The sequence below is a fragment of the Anabrus simplex genome, chromosome 2, assembly GCF_040414725.1.
Source record: "Anabrus simplex isolate iqAnaSimp1 chromosome 2, ASM4041472v1, whole genome shotgun sequence".
NCBI classification, from domain to species: domain Eukaryota; kingdom Metazoa; phylum Arthropoda; class Insecta; order Orthoptera; family Tettigoniidae; genus Anabrus; species Anabrus simplex.
The window spans coordinates 876981558-877002233 of record NC_090266.1 but is presented as its reverse complement, the minus strand read 5'-3'; the positions used below and the strand labels follow the sequence as shown (position 1 = coordinate 877002233).

Below are 20676 nucleotides of genomic sequence, written 5' to 3'. Positions count from 1 at the left end.
CTAGTATCCATCCCATAATGCATCGTTTTACGCCACTTTCACCTCATTTGCCGGTGCAAAATGGTGTCCTTCCAGATGCTTTTGTTCTTATCCTCGGAAAGAGAACTGAGATGTGACGAATTCGACAACGGTACTCTTTCCACGACAACGCATCTGCATATTAGTCCGTACAGGTTTCAGATTTTCTCGCCAAATATAAAACTACTGTGCTTCATCAACCCGCCTGTTACCTGACTTAATTCTCTGCGAATTGTCCTCTTTCTAAGGATGAAAAGAGCATGTGAAAATGAAGTGAAAGTCACTTTTTGGGAGTAATTACGGAAGATTGTAAAATATGGCTCTCAGCAGTTCGTCTAGAAGTGTTACCAACGCAGGTAAAAGTGTTCAGTAACAAAAATGTTATGCTTTGTATATAGTTGTTCATTGGTGTAACACGCAATGAAATTATACGCTAAGTCTCGTAAACTTTGGATCTCACCTCGTATAGGAGGTTCCCGGTAGACCTGTGGTACAGTATCGAGTGAAGTCCATGAACGTTTGAGACTTGTTAAAACATTGCCAATTTACTAGTTAAATTTTATGAGGCTAGTATCTGGCTTGCTCACTCACAGTCCCAGTGAGAATGTTTCACTGCGACTTTTTAAATAATATCGGTAGACTGGGTTGCCAGGGCCCCTGAGTGGGTCACAACTCAGAATATGTCCGAGGTAAGGTCTCGGACACATACAGAAAATCTAATATTTACTTCACATTTGGGCCCTTCTTTCTAGAGAATTAATCATTTGTAACTCGAGTAGCTCATGTCATGGGTCTCAGTTCGTGGATCAATAGCAACGTCTGAATGGCCCCGTCTGATCGAAATGGAGATATTAGCACATTTTTTCTTTGAGTTCAGAACTCTGCTCTCCTTTTTCTTCACACGGATCACACACTTCCAGTATGAAAACGAAGTATCAGGTTAACATTCAAAAAGTACTGACAGATGGATGAATATAAAGGCTTTAACGTTGCCGGTATGATCTCCAAGCAACTCTTCATACATTTAGTTATCGATTATTGGACTTGTATTTTCACGTGACCGCCTCTGATATTTGCTTCAATTTTCACTTTATCAGAAAGTGGTATTAAAATAGAAAGATTTGAAAATAAGATTCTAAATCAATCGTAAGAGAGAGACTTCGACAGGTCAGTCATAGTTGAATGTTACCTTTTTCGACTTTCTCCTAAACTACTATTACACCCACCGTGAATACAATTATTTATAGCCTAGACCAGGGATGGCGAACCTATGCCACGCGTGTCATTAGGTGACACGCGAACATGATTTTGGTGGCACACCACATGCACATATTAAAATTTTTATGTACGTTTTGTTCTATAGATTATACATATCTCGTGCATCGTACATAGTGTTTCAAGTTTAAGAAAGAAGTACCGAAAATCTAAATTCTAGTTCCAATTCGAACGTGCATTATGGCAACACTACAACACTGATAGGTCCGGAAGTCAAGTGAAATAAATGTCAGATGCGGCCAACGAGCAATTCGCTCACCCATATCAGTGAATTAGTGAAGTTTGGCTTGTGTGTGATTGCCGGCATCGCGTAATTATTCTTAGTGAGTAACGATTTATTGTTGTGAATTTTGTAAGACAAATAATTGCCAAGAAATTATCCCAATTTCGAGATTTGGAGAAACTTAATACTTGAACAGTGGAACAGCCTCCCACAAAAATTTTCGGCCATGAATAAACTTGCTACTGCGCTACTTACTTTGTTTGGGTCGTCATACGCCTGCAAGCAGCTATTTTCTACAATGAACGTTCTGAAGACAAGTAATGCACCTAACATAAATTACACAACTACTAAGTATTTTTGCAGTATTCGCAAAATACGACCATGAAACATGCAATCAAATGTATTTGGTATTTTACAATATATACATATATATATGTAATAACGTAAATAACATATTATGAAACATAATTTGGAATTAGGAATGGAAGTCAGTGGTGGCGGTGGTGAGTGGGGGCAGGGGCGGTGGTTGTATCCATTACAAACGAAAATAACAAGTGGCACAGTAGACAGTTGAGAATAATAATCCAGACCTAAAATGGCACACTAGTTAGAAAAGGTTCGCCATCCCTGGCCTAGACTGTAGTGCCTTCTCCCCTAACCTTAAATTCCGGCCAATCGTTTTCTCGTGATGCTCGTACATATGGACAGACGTGACGAAAATTTAAAAATTGCATTTCCTTCTTATTCTGGATATGACCGACATGGTATTAAATATTCTAACCAAAGTAGCTGTTGTACCTGTCGTTGACTTACCATGTGCATGATTATATTTTTGTTGACCATTTATTGAACATTCTACACGGAACGCAATGAAATCATACTACAACAGAAGTAGCCCATATGATACATTATAGTACTAGCTGTCGTACCTTTTGTCGGGTTATTGTTTTAATAATTGAGGCAGTTAAGTGGCAGAACATGTCAGCTAACAATAGTGAGTCAAACATTGCAGGCCATCACATTTTGTTTTCATTGAGCTCGGTGATATTAGAGCAGACACCTCACTTTTCCCTCATTCTTCGAGTGACCACGTTTTCCTTCTCATTTCGATAGCCACCTTCATTATCCTCCTGATCAATGGTGACTAATGACCGAGCGGACTTTTAGCTATTTTACACAATCACAACAATGACCATAATTATTAGTCAGTTGATCAGCATGACGACTCAACAACAGAGGCTATCCCCGTCGGCATTGCTCGCCTTCGTTTTACTTGCCAATAAAGTATTAAATTTACTAATAGAATATCCCCATTATTATATAGCTCGTAGGGTAATAATGTATGAGACCTGAAGGAAAAAAGATTATAAAATAGTTATGTATTGTTGTGAGAGGCACTGTTAAGGTAGTATTAATATTTCCAGAAGTATTTGGAAGTTTCTGAAAAATGTGATCAGATCGGCAATGGCTGGAGGTTGAAGGAAATGGAGAATATATTTCCGATTCGCAACAAGAGTGAAAGTATGAATATGCTATGAACCAGTGTGTCATGTACTAGTAATTATTAAAGCGTATGAACCAGAGGATGGTATGTTAATCCCCGCCAATATTCAGGAAAGGTAGATTACCCCCATAGCTCAAGGGGTACGCAGCGTTAATGCCATCTGTCGGAGATGAGTGGCAGCAGAATAGACAAAGCACAAAAATTCAAACAATAGTCAGTGTACCGGTAATGTTATGGGTATGCCTCTGTAATGTAGTGGTTAGTGTGATTAGCTGCCACCCCCGGAGGCCAGGGTTCGATTCCCGGCTCTGCCACCAAATCTGAAAAGTGGCACGAGGGCTGGTTTTTCCCTCGGACTCAGCGAGGGATCCCACCTCTACCGCCTCAAGGGCAGTGTCCTGGAGCGTCAGATATCGGGTCGGGGGATAAAACTGGGGAGGAGGACCAGTACCTCGCGCAGGGAGCCCCACCTGCTACGCTGAACAGAGGCCTTGTGGGGTGGGGGAGATTGGAAGGAAGAGTGAAGGAAGCGGCCGTTGCCGTAACTTAGGTACCATCCCGGCATTTGCCTGGAGGAGAAGTGGGAAACCAGGGAAAACCACTTCGAGGATGGCTGAGGTGGGAACCAAACCCCCTCTACTCAGTTGACCTCCCGAGTGGACCCCGTTCCAGCCCTCGTACCAATTTTTCAAATTTCGTGGCATAGCCGAGAATTGAACCTGTGTCTCCGGGGGTGGCAGCTAATCACGCAAACCACTACACCACAGAGGTGGACCACTGCACTGTTGCCTAGTTTTATGCATTGATTTCCCCCTTCGTTACACCTGATCGCGAGGCACGACATATTAACATAGATTGTCAAAAGACGTCGCTACATGATTTCAAGGCGTAATGTTTTGCGAGTCGACAGGGTTCAGAATCGTGTGCAAAATGTGCTCATTGGACATTAGTATCATACAATACACCTGCAGGGGAATAGCCGCCAAACCATGTCGCACGTTAGATGGGTTGCATAAAACTACATTGGAAGGGGTCGCTGAATCACACGGTATAGCATTTATTGATAGGCCCACTAATAACAGATATTGCCGGGCTGAGTGGCTCAGACGGTTGAGGCGCTGGCCTTCTGACTCCAACTTGGCAGGTTCGATCCTCGCTCAGTACGGTGGTATTTGAAGGTGTTCAAATACGTTCAAATACGTCAGCCTCGTGCCGGTAGATTTACTGGAACGTAAAAGAACCCCTGCGGGACTAAATTCCAGCACCGCGGTACCTTCAAGAACTGAAAAAGTAGTTAGTGGGACGTAAAGCCAATAACATTATTAATAGTAGATATTTGAGAATGGAAGTTCAGGTCTTCCCCGTCACTGCCATTTCACAAAGGACGAATAACATTATTTTTAGCTTAAATTGTAGAGCTTTATTCCCTGACTTTATATACCACTTTGCATCCAATTCTGTTTACCTATTTTCTCGTGGATCAGCATTGGTATCTAAAATGTAGTGCCTTATTCTCCGACCTTACATGTCGATTTTTATTAAATTCTGTTCAGTCATTTTCTCGTGTTGCACATACATACATACACACTGAACGCTTTGGTCACTTCGTCGAGCGTCGGTCATTTGCCACAGCTGCTCCAGCAGTAGCATTCAACTCTTGAAATCTTGGGGTCGTAAAGGGTCTTTTCTTGTTACTTCCAAGATCGATCGACAGGGTTCAGAGAAAGGCATAACTACTTCAAATTGTAGGCAAAATTGTGCTTGCTGAAATTCATTGAACTGAAGAGGCTTCTGAATTGTTTTGCGGTAATAAAATTCTGACATTGAAAGGAAAATATAACAGTCACGTTTGATAAAATGGTTCTTTAAAATAGCTAGAAACAAATAATCAGAGTAATGTGAAGGTGATTTCAATTGGTGTGCCTCAGGGTTCTGTGCTTGGGCCTTTATTGTTTCTTATCTTCATTAATGATATTGGTCACCTTAAATTAAATGGAAGACTATCCATTTTTGCTGATGACACTAATATTTTTTATACAGGCTCTAGCAATCATGAACTTGAACAAAATATGCAGCAGGATATTCGATTACTTGAAACATGGCTTAATTCCAACCGATTAACTATCAATCTAACAAAAACAAACTACATAAAGTTTCACAAACCTTTATATGTATTAAATTTGGATAAAAATCTGCTTTTCTTCAATCAAAGAGTGATGAAAGTGCACAGTACTAAATTCCTAGGACTGATTATAGATGAAAATCTGTCGTGGAGTAATCACGTGGAGACTATCTGTAATAAAATTATCCCTGTGATTGGTATCCTCAGTAGATTGCGATATAAGTTTTCTCGTGGGTTGTTGAAGGGTATTTACTATGCTCTTATTGAAAGCCACATCTCTTATATGATACATGTCTGGGCATGCTGTAATAAAGAATTATTTGGAAAGGTAGAGGTCCGTAGGAAGAGAGCACTAAAAATAATTTTCAAACTGCCCATTCTGACACCGACTAAAGATCTGTATAAATATTGTAATATATTATCACTTCCAAACCTCCGCATAAAGGCTTCTATAATTATGATCTATAAAATTCAAAACAAATTAGTCCGCTCAAACACATCAGTAATTACCAATTCACAGATTCATAATTATGAAACAAGAATTATTTATAATATTCACTACAATCAGATTCATTCCACTAGTTATGGTCAAAACTCTCTTTGGCATTTTTCTATCACTATGTATAACTCGCTTCCAAAAAATATAAAAATGTTACCAACTTTATCTATCTTCAAAAGTAATGTAACTAAATACCTGAAGTAGTATGGTAATTATGGTTAGGAAGCTTTGTCCTATCTTACCTCTTACACCATGTTAAATTATATACTTACTGTATTTTATTTTGTAATCAGATTGTGAATATAGCTGCCATTGTCATTTATTTGTATTGCACCAAGAAGAGCCTTGGCTCAGGTGCCTATATTGAAATGAAATAAAAAAATAAAAAAAATAAATTAATTTATTACATTTTTCTTAAATATACCGGGAGAGTCAGCCGCGCCTGACGTTTCATGCTGTTAGGCATCCCACCGAACTTCAGCTGGTGCCATTATGGTCTATTCTCCTTTGCCATATACCAAGCAATAATCTCCTTTAATCACTCATTACACCATTACCTTTGCAAAAACATGTACCGTATGCGACAGGCATTTACACAATGCATGAAAGAGGCATACGGTTATGTACCAAGTACGTGCCAATAATGAGCTTTCAGTAGGGTATGAAATGAATGCTAAAAGCGATGGCATACTGATAGAAAACGTGTGTGCATTTGCGAGGCGGAAGTAGTCGTCCATCTAGTAGAGTTTCTGGAAACCTACCCACTGGAGTCTCCGTAGTGTCGTAGGTTAAGTGCGGTGCTGTTAACACAGTTGCGTTTGGTTGGTGGGTTCGAATCCCACTAGAGCCTATAGATTTTATTCGTATTTTGGACTTGGAGAATCGACAATGATGATGATGCTTGTTGTTTAAAGGGGCCTAAGGTCATCGACCCCACTTGGAGAATCATCCACAGAGCCAATGTATCCGAATGCCCTCACGTCGTGGATTATTTAATTAATTAATTAATTAGATAATTAATTTATTAATTTATTAACCGTCTTTGTGGTATAGTGTTTAGTGTGATTAGTTGCCACCCCTGGAGGCTCGGGTTCGATTCCCGGCTTTGCCACGAAAATTGAAAAGTGGTACGAGGGGTGGAACGGGGTCCACTCAGGCTAGGGAGGTCAAATGAGTGCAGCTGCGTTCGATTCCAACCTCAGCCATCCTGGAAGTGCTTTTCCGTAGTTTCCCACTTCTCCTACAGCCATATGCCGGGATGGTACCTAACTTAATGCCACGGACGCATCCTTTCCTCTTCCTTGTCTATCCCTTCCAATCTTCCCAACCCCCCCCCCCACAAGGCCCCTGTTCATCACAGCAGGTGAGGCCGCCTGGGCGAGGTACTGGTCATTCTCCCCAGTTGTATCCCCTACCCAAAGTTTCAAGCTCCAGGAAACTGTCTTTGAGGGAAAAACCAACCCTGGAGGGTAAACAGATTAAGAGAGAAAGAAAGAAAGAAAGAATAATATTAATAACAACAATGGTGTGTGGCCTCCGTAAGGGCCTGGTTCAGATCTTTCGATTTGACGCCCTACAGGCGACCTGCTTGTCTGTAAGGATGGTATCCTACCTAAAATGATTTCTATGTTGAAGAAGGCACTTTGCCCCTGAGCCAGAAGAATTAACCAATGCAAGTTTAAATCCCCAATCCGGGCGGGAATTGAACCTGGGACCACTGGTACCAAAGACCACCATGCTAACCATTTAGCTATGTTAGCTGAATTTGACAGTAAAATCGTGCATTTAATATACTGAAAATACTTACTTCACCTTGAACGAAGTTCATGGACTCAGTCAGCCTTTGGTCAGTTCCATACTTGTCCATAGACTCCAGCATGTTTTTCATTAATACTTCCGAAAGTCCAGACTGAAGAACGTATGCTGTAATTCCAGCTGCTAATTCTAGCACAAAAACTATTCCCAGCATCACCGCAAACTGAAAAATAAAATAAAATAAAATATAATAATAATAATAATAATAATAATAATAATAATAATAATAATAATAATGATGATGATAATGTTAAACATAACCGCGTTTTTAAAGAAGGCATTGTCCGTGATTGTAAATTAATTCTTTACAAAATAACATGAACCGTTACAAGTCACAAATTTTATTAAACTATATTAAAGTCTCTGAAACGCTTTGTGATATATATTATTTAATAAAATTTCTGACTTCTTCTTATTCTACTTCCGCTTTTCCGCCCAGGCGAACTGAGTCGCACACGCGATTCGAAGTCCCGGGAACGGAACCTGGGGCCGGAACTCTGACCATTCATCCAAGGAGTCGGACAATAAAGCTACTGACTGTTAACAGTTTATAATATTTACGAAAGCATAATCACGTCCCTTCAATTGCTTTATATTTTACGAGACTCCTGAGTGTCGAAATTTCTACCCCACAGGAATAATTGTTTAAAGTGCTGAAAGTCAGTAACGTAGGTTATAGTTATTCCTTTTGATCATCCTAAAATTCAATCGACCTCAGCCGAGATCGAACTCACGACCTTGGGAACTAAAGGAAAACTGTTAATTGACAGTACCGCTGAAATTGTTGATCATTATTCATCCCCTAACAGAGCGAGTTGGCCGTGCGGTTAGGGTCACGTAGCTGTGAACTTGCATCCGGGATATGGTGGGTTCGAGTCCCACCGTCGGCAGCCGTGAAGATGTTTATCCATGGTTACCCATTTAACGCCAGTCAAATCCTGGCCTTGCTGTTGCTGTTTATGATAGTAAGGCCACGGACGCTACTTTCCTAATACTAGCCCTTTCCCAACTCTGCGTCGCTGGAAACCTTCGATGTGTTAGTGCGACGTTGAACCACTAGCAAATTCTGAGTTGTTTGGGCACTACTCAGTATATATCACATTATCAATAAAGTTCGGATGAAAATGAATTTCGATAATTATTGTGAAGTGTAAATTCAAATATAAGATATTTTAACAAATTGTATTGTGGCTGCGCTAGATTTAGACCTATCCTTGATCCTTTAACATTTCCTCTCACCTTCTTTGGACGGCTCCACGAGTCTTATTCGAGTAATGCGTGTTGGAAATGGTAGCACAAATTCAGAATCCCGCCTGATGCAGGTGCATTCCGTCACAGGGTTATCCAATGCTAAGGATGAGCACCCAGTGGGAATTCCCGCGCAAACTGTCGGTGTTTGTGAGAGCATTATGTTTACACAAAACGTGGTGAAGTGGGTACGATCATTGTTCATGGGTCATAACGAACACAAGAGTGGTAGACCATTCGTGATCTCTGAGGAACTTCTTCGCAGAATTGACAAACAAATTCGTGCAAATTAACGAGTGACAATAAGATACGAAAGACTTGGTTCTAGAGGCAGGCGTCAGACTTCTATGACTTTTAGATTAAGATTACCAGATTTTTAAAACTATTTCCGGCGACAGGTACAAAAAAAGGAACAGTTCCTTCCCAAAACATTCCCACGTTTTCTGCATCAATAGACAATTCAGAGAGAAATGCACGCGTCGAAAGCGGGATTGTAAAATGTTCTAGAATCGCTAATAAGCAAACCAGTAGAGAAATAAAGTGAACTTGAAGACATTTCTCAGGAATGACAAATTCACGAACAGTTAACGCCAGAATAAAGACAACTTGCCGTTGAAGTGTGATCTAGCTGGCATGATGGTCGAAAATGAAGAATTAAAAGAAAGAATCAAGTTACTTACTGAAGATCTAAAATGAGCCCAAAATAAAATAACGAAATTGGAGGAAATTTTCAAAATCTATGAGGAATTTTTTTCTAAATGTCGAAAGCAATATTTACTGAAGGGAAAATTTACAAACTGGTCACCTGAAGATGTAGCCAATGTAGTTACAATTCGGTGTATCTCCAAAAAAGCTTTGTCATAGGTTATATAAACTCTAAAATACCCCATCCCTAGTGAAACAACAATAACACGACAGTTGTCACAATTCTCAACTCCAGCTGGGTTTTTGGAGATCAGTTTTAACCTACTAAAGTGTCAAGGAAATATTATTGACGATAATTTTAAAAGAGATGTAGTGATATGCTTTGACGACACGAAAGTTAAATCTCATATACGCTACGATAGTGATGAAGATGTAAATGTGCAGGTTATTATAATAAGAAGTCTAACTGGTAAATGGAAACAGCCGGTTTACTATCAGTTCGACCAGACCGTCATTACTGATTTATTTTATGAAACGGTAAAACTTGTTGAGGGAATGGGATTTCGTCTCAGGGCTTTTTGTGAGTGATATGGGTGGATACAACCGAAAGTTCAGCATCCACTTGGGAATAAGTCCAGAGAAGTCTTCCATAAAACATCCATGTACTGATGACTGAGTGATTTGGGCGTTTTGTGACTTTCCTCACATCCTTAAGTTAATAAGAAACCACCTGTTAGATCAAGGACACACGCTTCAATCTGGAAAAACTGTTACAAAAGACATATTTGTGGACTTAGTACAGTACCGGAAAATTGGGGACTTAAAATTCACTCACAAAATAACCGAACACCATTTGCTAGTAACTGGTAGTGAACAACAAAAAGTAAGGAAAGCTGCTGAACTTCTCTCTGGTAACGTGGCTGAGGCTATATCTTATATTGTTCCTGGGAATGAGCATGTAGTACAGTTTTTTGAAACGGTTAATGATGGATTTGATGTTCTTAATAACAGAATTCCTGATCCTCCAACTAACAAGTTCAAAAATGCTTAGGGAACATTAAGTTTAGAGGAACAGAATGTTATCCTAAATAAAATGTTCGACTTGTTTTCATCAACAAGAATTGTTGGAAAGCTTGACTTGCTACTTTTTCAAATAGGCTGTATGGTTTCCATCCGTAGTTTTCAGGTATTATTTACAAAACCTAAAATCTGAAGGATATCAATATCTGCTAGCATCGAAATGTAATCAAGATGTTTTAAAGTCATATTTTTCTATGATCAGGGGATTAGGTTAGTTTTATGACCATCACCTGTCCACAACACTTACCCAGGAAATAAAATCCCACTTACTGAACAAAAGTGCTAATGACATAATTAAAACCGGAAACTGGAACAGGGAAAAGTGTAAAATATTACCTGTAGATGTCATCGACCGAGTAGACTGTGCTTTTACTAATGGGGCCATAATATCATTCGAAACTCGCTTGGAAAGTTTTGATTCAGAGTATGAAAACTTAAGTTGTATAATTGACGCATTAATAGATCAGTTTACTAAGCAGCACAATATCGAAGATTGCTTACATAATGAAGGCAAGGATTTATTGAAAATGTTGGCGGTGTATATTGCATACCGAGTTACGGAAAAAAGAATCACCACTAGCTTCATCTACGGAGGAAAGCTGGAAAATGCGTTAGTACATACATACATACATTTATTGAACATAACAGGCGACTTCGCCCCTATACATGTTCACATGCAAAGTAAAATAAATAATAAAGAATAATAATAATAATAATAATAAGGATAATAATAATAAGAATAATATCTATCAGTCATTAGCTGCAGCAGTCACTAAATGTTCAAACATATTCATCCAGTGTCCTTATTGTGCTCTGTACTTGCGTCACATTATTGTTCCTGACCTACACCTAATCAATAAATCAAACAACAACACTCAGCATTTCAGCACTTGCATTCCAGCTAACTTTAAAACAAACAGACCATGCAATCCTGTATCATTACCCAACTCCACATAACTAAGTACTCTATCCCTATATTCCCTAATCCATTAGAATTTTATCATACTATCCCCTTCCCTTATATACATAACTATTCCACCCCCTATTCCCCTGCCTACCCTCTAACTCACTCTCCTTCATTTTACTCTCGCATGCCTTTTTTGTCGCACATAAATACCTGTTCAATTCACCCCCTTTTTCCCATTGTTTAATAATCCATCTCAGGATTGCGTTCTCATCCCCTCTCCCCAATATTTCCCGATGCTCGGCACTCAATAATCCATGTCTTAACCCCCTCGTTACCTCACAGTCTCTTAGCAAGTGAAAATCATCATTCACATCTCCGCAAAGTACACATCTTGTCTTATCCCTCCCCTGTATCCACCCTGTATTCCTTTGCAAACCTAAAAGCCACCACATCATCCCATACCGTTTTGAGCTATCGACGTATCTAATATTCAACCCTGCTATCTCCTCTGTTTTTGTCAAAACCGTCAGCGAGTTTATTAGTCTGCTTTCCCCCAATAATTTCTGCCTATGGATATCTCTAATTCTCCTTTCCAGTATATTCATCCCTCTCACTTCTGTCTTCGACCAAACCTCCCCCCACAGGTGTCCTAATCCTATCCTCTCCAAATATCCCTTTATTTTTTCTAACCATCCACCCTTATACATGCTCTTAAATTGCTGTGCATACGCTGCCTGTAATACTCTCCCACCTTCCTGTCTTTTTAAATTCATCCAGTATCTAACTATTCTTTTCACACCCTCTGATTCCAAATCCTCCCCACACATTAATTCCGCCCCTACATTTGCTGTACACCTCGGTAAGCCCATTACTAACTTAGCAAAACTACTAACAATCCTTCTTAGTTCCTCTCTTTTCTCATCCAGCCCCCAAACTTCTGAGCCGTATAATACCCTCCCAACGATTACCGACCTGAACACAAGTCTCAGTGTTTTATAACTGATCCCAGGGTACTTGACTAGCAAATTTCTGACTGAGGCTAAGGCTGCCAATCCTCTATATTTCACCCTTTTGATCTGGTCACTCCAAGTTCCTTTATCATTAAAAATAACTCCTAGATATTCCAACTTCCTTACCTGTTCCAATCTTTCTGCCTGAATTACCCAATTACCTTCTATCTTTCTTCTTTTGTCCACCTGTACTACTAATATTTTAGACTTATTTCCATTAATTCTCAATCCCCATTTCCTCGCAAATAGCGTCACTGACTTTAAGGCCCTATTCATCGCCCCTGAGGTTAGCGTCATCAATAACACATCATCCGCAAATATCAGTCCTGGTACTTCAAAACCATTAATTACTGGTACAGCCCAATTTTCTGCCCCAAACCCCTCTAAAATATCGTTGATAAATAAAATAAACAGTATTGGCGATAACTTGCATCCTTGTTTTAAACCCACCTTGGACTCTAATGGTCCACTCAGTCTCCCTTCTCCCAATTTTACACAAAACCTGACAACCCTATATATTCCTTCCACTGCCCTCAACATCTTCTCCGAAATCCCTAGCCTGCCTAATTTCTCTAATAGGGCCTCTCTATTCACCTTGTCAAAAGCTTTCTCAAAATCTATTGCTGCTACATAAACCGTACTTCTAGCCATATTCTTATACTTTTCTAAAATAGTTTTTACTATCATTATATTATCCACTGTTCTTTTCTTTTTCCTAAATCCCCCTTGGTAATCCGTCAAAATTTCATTTTCTTCCGCCCACTCGCTTATTATGTTCGCTAACACACCAGTATATATTTTACTCCAAGAATCCAACAGAGATATACCTCCATAACTGTTCACATTGTTCCTACTACCCTTCCCCTTGTATATAGGGCATATAATTCCTGTTTCCCATTCCTTGGGGTAATTACCTCCCTCAAATATCCTATTGAATAGTTTAACCATGCCCTCTATCATTATCTCATTTTTACTAATTTCCTTCCAAAACTTGTTATTTATATCATTACACCCCCCGGCCGCCTTCGCTCTGGCTCTGCTTATCACTCTCAGGATTTCCTCTCTTGTGATTTCTTTATCCAGGTCATAAATTGCCACTCTCCTATTCCTCCAAATTACTTCTTCTCCCGAACCTCTCCATCTTTCATCCCCCTTTTTCCCTAGTAATTCATCAAAGTGCCTGACCCATTGCACTTCCTCAATACTCGTTCTCTCTATATTCCTTCCACCCTTAATAATTTTATTCATCTTATCCCAAACTCTCTCAAAATTATTTGTCTTGCAGTCATTATTTATGGCTTCCATTTGTTCCTCTAACCACGTCTTTTTTGTCTCACAAATTTTCTTTTTATACTCCTTCCTCAATCTACAGAAAAACTCCCTTTCTTGGCTCCCACCTTTCCTTCTACATTCTCCTAACGCGTCCATCACCTTCCTCCGCATTCCTTCACACTCCCTATTAAACCATTCTTCTCCCTCTTTCTTATTTCCCTTTCTAGCTTTCGCCTTCTGCGCTATCATCTTTATTGGATGTAGCAACAATTCCAAGGCTTTATCAGTATTATTCTCTTCTAACGCCCCTTCCCACCCATATTTCAGAAGATGTAACTCCTCTTTTACTACCCTATTCCAATCCCGGCCCACCTTCTCTGTCCATTTATACTTATTATAACCACTCCCTCGTTTATCATTTGTCTCATCTTCCTTCATTGTACACTTCTCTTCCTCCCTTTTCAGCATAACCCTCACCGGGAAATGGTGTGATTCAATCCAGTCTCTTATTTCCATTCTTACAACTTCCTCAATCATCCCTTCCGAACTTGAAACCATATCTATCACACTACCACCCTTCTCAGTAACATATGTCAATTTCCCCGTCCTGTCACCCTCTATCCACCCATTCAGAATATACAAATTTCCCACAGCACACATCTCTAGGAGCTTCTCTCCATAACTATTTGTAATTTTGTCCTCACTCCTTCTACTTTCCAACAAACACATTCCATCCTCCCTACTATAAACTGGGCTCTGTTCCCCTATTCTCGCGTTCCAATCCCCAAATAACAACATATCCTCCTCACCTGGATACATTCCCCTTATCCTACCAATATCCACCAATAACTCTTCAAAAAAATATTTATTTGCATATGCTGAATTACTAGGGTGGCAGTAAACAAAAGCTAGATTTATTTTCTTCCTCCTTCCCTCACCCCCTCCCAAATTCAATCTCAGCCATATGGTTTCCATCATATCGGTCTCTATATCCTCTACTCTTTCACTAATTTCTTCCCTAATTAGAACTATCATCCCTCCTGGTGCTCGTCCCTTATTCCTCTCTTTTCTTCTATATTTATATTTTATCTCAAACCCCTTCCATGAAATCTCCCTCCCTGTTTCCAACCACGTCTCCAAGAGTGCCACAACATCAAAACTTTCAATTACTTCCCGAACGTTCTTGTTTCCTAATTTGTTCCTTAGTCCCTCAATATTCACACATCCTATTTTCCAATATAGTTATAACTTTCCCTCCCTCGCTTCTAGGTCTCCCCCTCTATTCTTACTTCTAGTAGTCATCGACCTCTCGTCCTCTGTATCCTCCATCCCTTTACGTACTTTTCCCCATATGTCTTTTAAGCTCTTCTGACTTTACTCATAATTTTTTTACCTTCCTGTCGATCTGTCTCCTCTTGACCTTTCTTGTTCACTACACCACTGCACCCTGCTCTCACCGCTTCTTGCTGCTCACCCCCACTCACCCCCTCACTATTTTGGACTTCTGAATCCACCTTCCCTTGTCCTTTCTTGCTCACTGCAACACTACACTCTACTCTCCCAGTTTCTTGCTGCTCACTCTCACCGTCCACTTCACTATCTTGATCTTCTGACTCCCGGCTGCACTGCCCATTTTCTTCTGAGATGCTCTCCTCTCCTGCCACGTCCCTCCTCCTCTTCTTTTCTTCTTTCTTCTTCCCATCTTGCCTTGTCCTCTCACCACCCTCAACCCTCTCGTTTTTCGTCCATCACCTTTAGCTTCGTCACTGAATGTACTCTAACCCATCGCCCGTTTGTCACCTCCAACCTCAGACCTCTTATTCGGGCCTTTAGCCCCTGGTTCCTCGCTCTCCATAGGTGCCTATTCAAGATCTTCATATTTTCACTTCCTTCTCTTCCCATGTCTCTTTTCACCCTTATTTTCTGTCCCTGTAAATTCTTACTGTTACCTACCACAATTTCTGCCATTAGGGTAGATAAAAGTTTTACCCTAATTGGCCTCCGACCTTTAGTTTTACCAATTCTCTCTACATCGTCTATGTCTATCTGACTAAAGTTTATCTTCATTGAATCATGTATAACCTTAAATATCAGTTCAATCTTGCTCTCCCTCGCCCCTTCCTCAACTCCATATATAAATATGGCTTTCTCCAATCTCTCCTGCCTGTACCCTTCCGCTTCTTTCTTCATCTTCATCACCTCCTCTTTCAGATGTTTCACTTCCCCTCTCAATAACTCGATTTCTTTCTCATTATTGTCCACTCTCCTGCTCGATTCCTCTGTCTTCGTTTCAAGCCATTTCTTCATGTTCCCTATCTCCTTTCTCTGTTCCTCCATCATGTCCTTTATTTCCTGCACCTTGTCCCATTGACACTTTTCCTGCATAACTTCACTTACAACCACCCTGAGTGCGGCCAAATCCTCCGTACTATATTTTCCACTGATATTTGGGCCTGGGTTTACTTCCACCCCCCAATAACCAGTAGCACCGCTATCACTGTCACTACCAGCACCGCTTCACTCATTTTTAATCCGTCCGTACTTATCACCAATCCATTCCTGCTCTCCTTCTTCTGCCTTGCCTGCCATTTCCCAATAGCGGCCCGGTACTGTTCAATGCCGACCATGTTTACAGCACGCACTTCACTACGCAACCTCTCTCCTCGACCGCTCGAGCTAGACTGATGAAAATGCGTTAGTATTAGGACACCTGACTGGATCTCGGCTTTGTTTAGACTCTAGAGGAGGCCTAATGAATCCATTTCCCCAGTGGTTCGACACTGTTTGCGAACTAGAAAAAGATTTTCAAAGGTTCCACGGAAATGGTCAAAGGAAGTGCCCAACAGCGATGAAGGAATTTATAAATATCATCAGACATAAGTAGTGTGAAGTCGACGACTTCGCTGTTACGTGTTTTGTGAGAACTCGTCCATTTATTAGAACGAAAGAACTGAATAAAAAGAGAGCACTCAAGACGTCAGTGAATGAAAGCCGGCCTACGGATACGCATGCTGACGCTGCACGAAAAAATCGAAAAAGATGAACAGAATTAATTGCTGAAAGGTAGGCCTAAGTTAATAGTAATGCTATTTTTGTTATGTACAGCTTTTATTCCGCCTTTGCTGACAGGACCTAGTGTTTACAGTGCACTATGTCTTCTGGTATAGGCTAGAGCAATTTTGTTACTTTCATAGATCTGTCTCTGTCTTATCCTTGGCTTTGACAATATGAAAGTGACTGAGGTATGAGCGATTCTAGTAATGCCAATCCTTATGCAGCCAGTCCATGCTATGAATGGTGTGAAAATGTTGCTCATAGGGTCGGTTGGTGCATGCATTTCAGTGGGCTTGGCAGACTGATATGTAATAGCAACTCTGGCTTGTGAGTAAAGCAACGGGAAACTACCTCACTCCTCATTTCCCTAGTACGCCTCTTCAGTGATGCCTAGGCCATCTATGACAGCTGATGGCAGAGCTGTTGAGGATCCTACCAGCGGCATCGCTGACGGACTGAACATACATACACAGCTTTTATTATTATTAGATTTTTGCTAGTAATAAGTTGAAACAAACAGTAATGTTGGTATAGTACTTACAATTTTCAGGAAAAGTAACAGCATACAGTATTTATTCCTGTGTATTTTATTTATACTTTATCGGTTGATATTATTTCTTGATTGTTAAGCTATGATTTATTTAATCTGTACATGTATAAGGTACTTATTTTAAATTCTTTCAAGTAATTGGTAACTGTAAATAAGTTACTAAAATTTCCGGTATATTGTAACATTTAAAAGTGATTTTTAAACATGTTAGCAAAAGGTCTCATTATTCTGGCTTTCAAAGTAGTTCTGCAATATTTTTGAAAGCACACAAACAAATATTAATAATAGTTTTATGCAATATCTTAGTGGCTTTCATGTGAAAATATTATACTACAACGTAAACGTATTTGTGATAAAGAAGATAAGCGGGGCGCTCGGCACACTGATTTGCAGTAAGTTCCAGCGCCTAGCGGACTAGAGTCCGCTGACGTCACACGCTCGTGACCCCTAGCCTCTCTCTTTAACTACTGTGAATTTAACTACAATAATACGGCAAATTCTCGATGAGACACAATGAATAAATTATCATCATCTGAGATGAAAATTAGGATCCGTAAGATTTAAGCACATGTATGTTGTAGCAAGCTTTCACACTATTATTGTAGGCTCAAAATAGGCCTCATAATTTATTTTACACCAACGAGAATGAATTTGGCTACTGAATGTATTTTTATCTGATTTACATAGTTTTCACTTGATTACATTATTTAGCGACCTATTGCTATCATCATCAACGTCGTGACAACTTTCACAAGTTATATTTTTCATTTGATAATAAACCCTTAATTCTGTTTTTAAATTAAGAGCTTTACATACTCAGTGATCTTGTTATTCCCCTATTCATCCAGCAGTCATCTTCCAAGCCTCTATTGTCGTAGCTATATATGATAATCAAATATGCCTGTCAAACTACGGTCCTCAATTTCTCAGCTGTCAGCCCTAACGCTAAAGTTTAATCTAAATATACGGTACATGATCTCCTCGGCTCAACTCTTAAATACAATCGTACACAGGCTAAGTATTGCGCATGAAAAATGTAAACTAAAAATTCCACGAAACAAATGTACCTAAACCGTACAAAGAAGAAAACAATGTAACTATCGTGGATATAACTCGCGCAATGACCTCCAAAACCTGAAAGAGAAAAACACAGAAAATACCCTTCAGCGGTGGTCATTTGCGCCGAGTTCTGCATCCCTTCCGTCATTTTCTCAAAATTATATGAATTAAGTAGATTTATACTTATTTCATAAATGCGCCTGGGTGACTAAGCAGATAATTTTCACCAGGGCAAGAGTTTGTAATCAAGGCATACCACAGTTTTATTCTTGATTTTGAACTCATTCATCTTTCTTAATTTATTATAAACTGATACCTGTGACTGGGCTCTGTCCCTCATTATTAATGACATTTTACAGGTTGCGTACAAGCCAAAAAGCCTTGCATTTACAGTTAGAAAACGATTACTATGTTCTGATCATTTAATTACAAAAATCCGCCCAAAAATACACCATTACCTTTACGAAATCTTTCTGATATTCGTCCCTTCATATTGTTATTTCGGAGAGTATTTTTTTCTTCATTCTCATTTATTCTCCCTACAATCGGAGATACATTACATTCGTAGGCTATCCATCCTCTTAATAATGAGCGTACCGATGTAAGTTCATTCCTCTTCTTACATTGGAGGCATCAAATCGTCGCATAGTACTTTGCTTACGAGCGTAAAACAATGGACTCATATCAGGAGTTACCATTATAGATATTTCTCAGTCTCCATTCTCATTATAACTAGGGGACACACAATTATCTATCATTTTTGCTTTTCTGCTAAGTATTTCGTTCTTTCTCCGCACCTATAATAATGTTTTTGGCTTTACGTCCCAGTAAATACTTTTTACGGTTTTCGGAGATGCCGAAGTGCCGGAATTTAGTCCAGCAGGAGTTCTTTTATGTGCCAGTAAATTTACCGACATGAGGCTGACGTATTTGAGCATCTTCAAATACCGCCGGACTGACCCAGGTTCAAACGTGCCAAGTTGGGGTCAGAAGTCCTGCGCCTCAACCGTCTGAGCCACTCAGCCCGGCTTTCTCCGTACCTCATTATCGAATTACGATGTCTGTCGCCCTTTCTGTACGTAACCCGTAATGCGGCTAATATCATACATCAATTATTCCCAAAATCATCTGACATTTTTATTATTTTTTATTATTTTCGCTAAATTCGATCACTATTTTCAGAGCACGAATCACCATTTTCCAGAGCAAGCACTTTATCCTCTTTGTTTTTATTATTATTCACGTCGCTGTTTTCTATCTTTAATTATTCCAAAACATTATCACTGGTAACATTTCTGTACCCAAATCCCTCACTTCTATAATTTATTCCTTTTTACGCGTTAAACTTCAAAACATCAATTTACAACGCAACCTGACCGCCATTACAATTATGATTATTGAAATCTCTAACTGTGTCGTCCATATCGGATCCGCCATTATTTTAAACACGTAAACCAAAATAAAAATAACTTGCCTTTGAAACCTCAAAACAAACAAAATTCACGATCCCCGTAAACTTTTCTTGCCTGAAAATCGACTTATCTTACCAGAAATATAACTAAAAAACTATAAACACATATTAGCACTGACAGTTGAGAAGACCGAACCTTTACCATCAATCTTTCCATAAAAGGCATGTTTAATAAATAACTCGGCTCGTATTGTTGGCTCACATCCCACAGCTACCTTGGGACCCCCTTCATATTATTGGCTTAGGCTTGCATTACAGATAGCCCAATGGCTGGTACAACACTTTTCTTTTAATACGCGTGATACACATAGAAATATGTCGGATACACACACACACTTGTGATGAAACTGTATTGTTATTTTAATACACTGACACACGTTCAATTAATATAAACATAAATCACAAAATCCACATCTCTTCAACAGTTGAGACAGCACGTCAAGCTAGGCTGACTAGTGAAAGTTGTCGTAAACGCACTACAGCCGCAGATCGATCCCCAACAGTCGTTCTGTGTGTTAGTAGGTTACCTCTGCGATAATGGAAGTGTTGACTCCCTCTCAATGTTTGTAGGACACCTCCGTTCTATTCACTTGAGCCCGTACAAATCTCTGTCTTTCTGAAGATGAATAATTACACTAACAGACTCATAGTATATGTAACATTCTTGATGATGTTTAATCCTATTAAACAGTACTCTAATTCTCCAAACGGCGCACGATTACTTCAAAACAGTACCGGAGGGTTATTGGTTCGAATACAGTTCTAGCTAAAGGATTTTTCACCCTTGTACTTTAAAAAAACTTCAACGGTCCTAGTCTTCATAATGTTCCGGGCACACTTAAATAATTCCTCCCACTGACTCACATCACCCTGACTGTTCCATATGCGGTAAACGTTTAACAAAAATCACTCAAATATTATACA

General features: G+C 39.6%; 1 protein-coding gene across 1 annotated transcript in view; it reads right to left on the bottom strand.

Moving 5' to 3' along the window:
- LOC136864533 (23 kDa integral membrane protein) overlaps positions 1 to 20676 on the bottom strand; it is a 154894-nt gene that overhangs the window by 88281 nt on the left and 45937 nt on the right. Inside the window, exon 3 of the mRNA XM_067141633.2 lies at positions 7449 to 7619. Within this exon, the coding sequence (XP_066997734.1) occupies positions 7449 to 7619 (171 nt within the window). The remainder of the gene's footprint in view (positions 1 to 7448; positions 7620 to 20676) is intronic.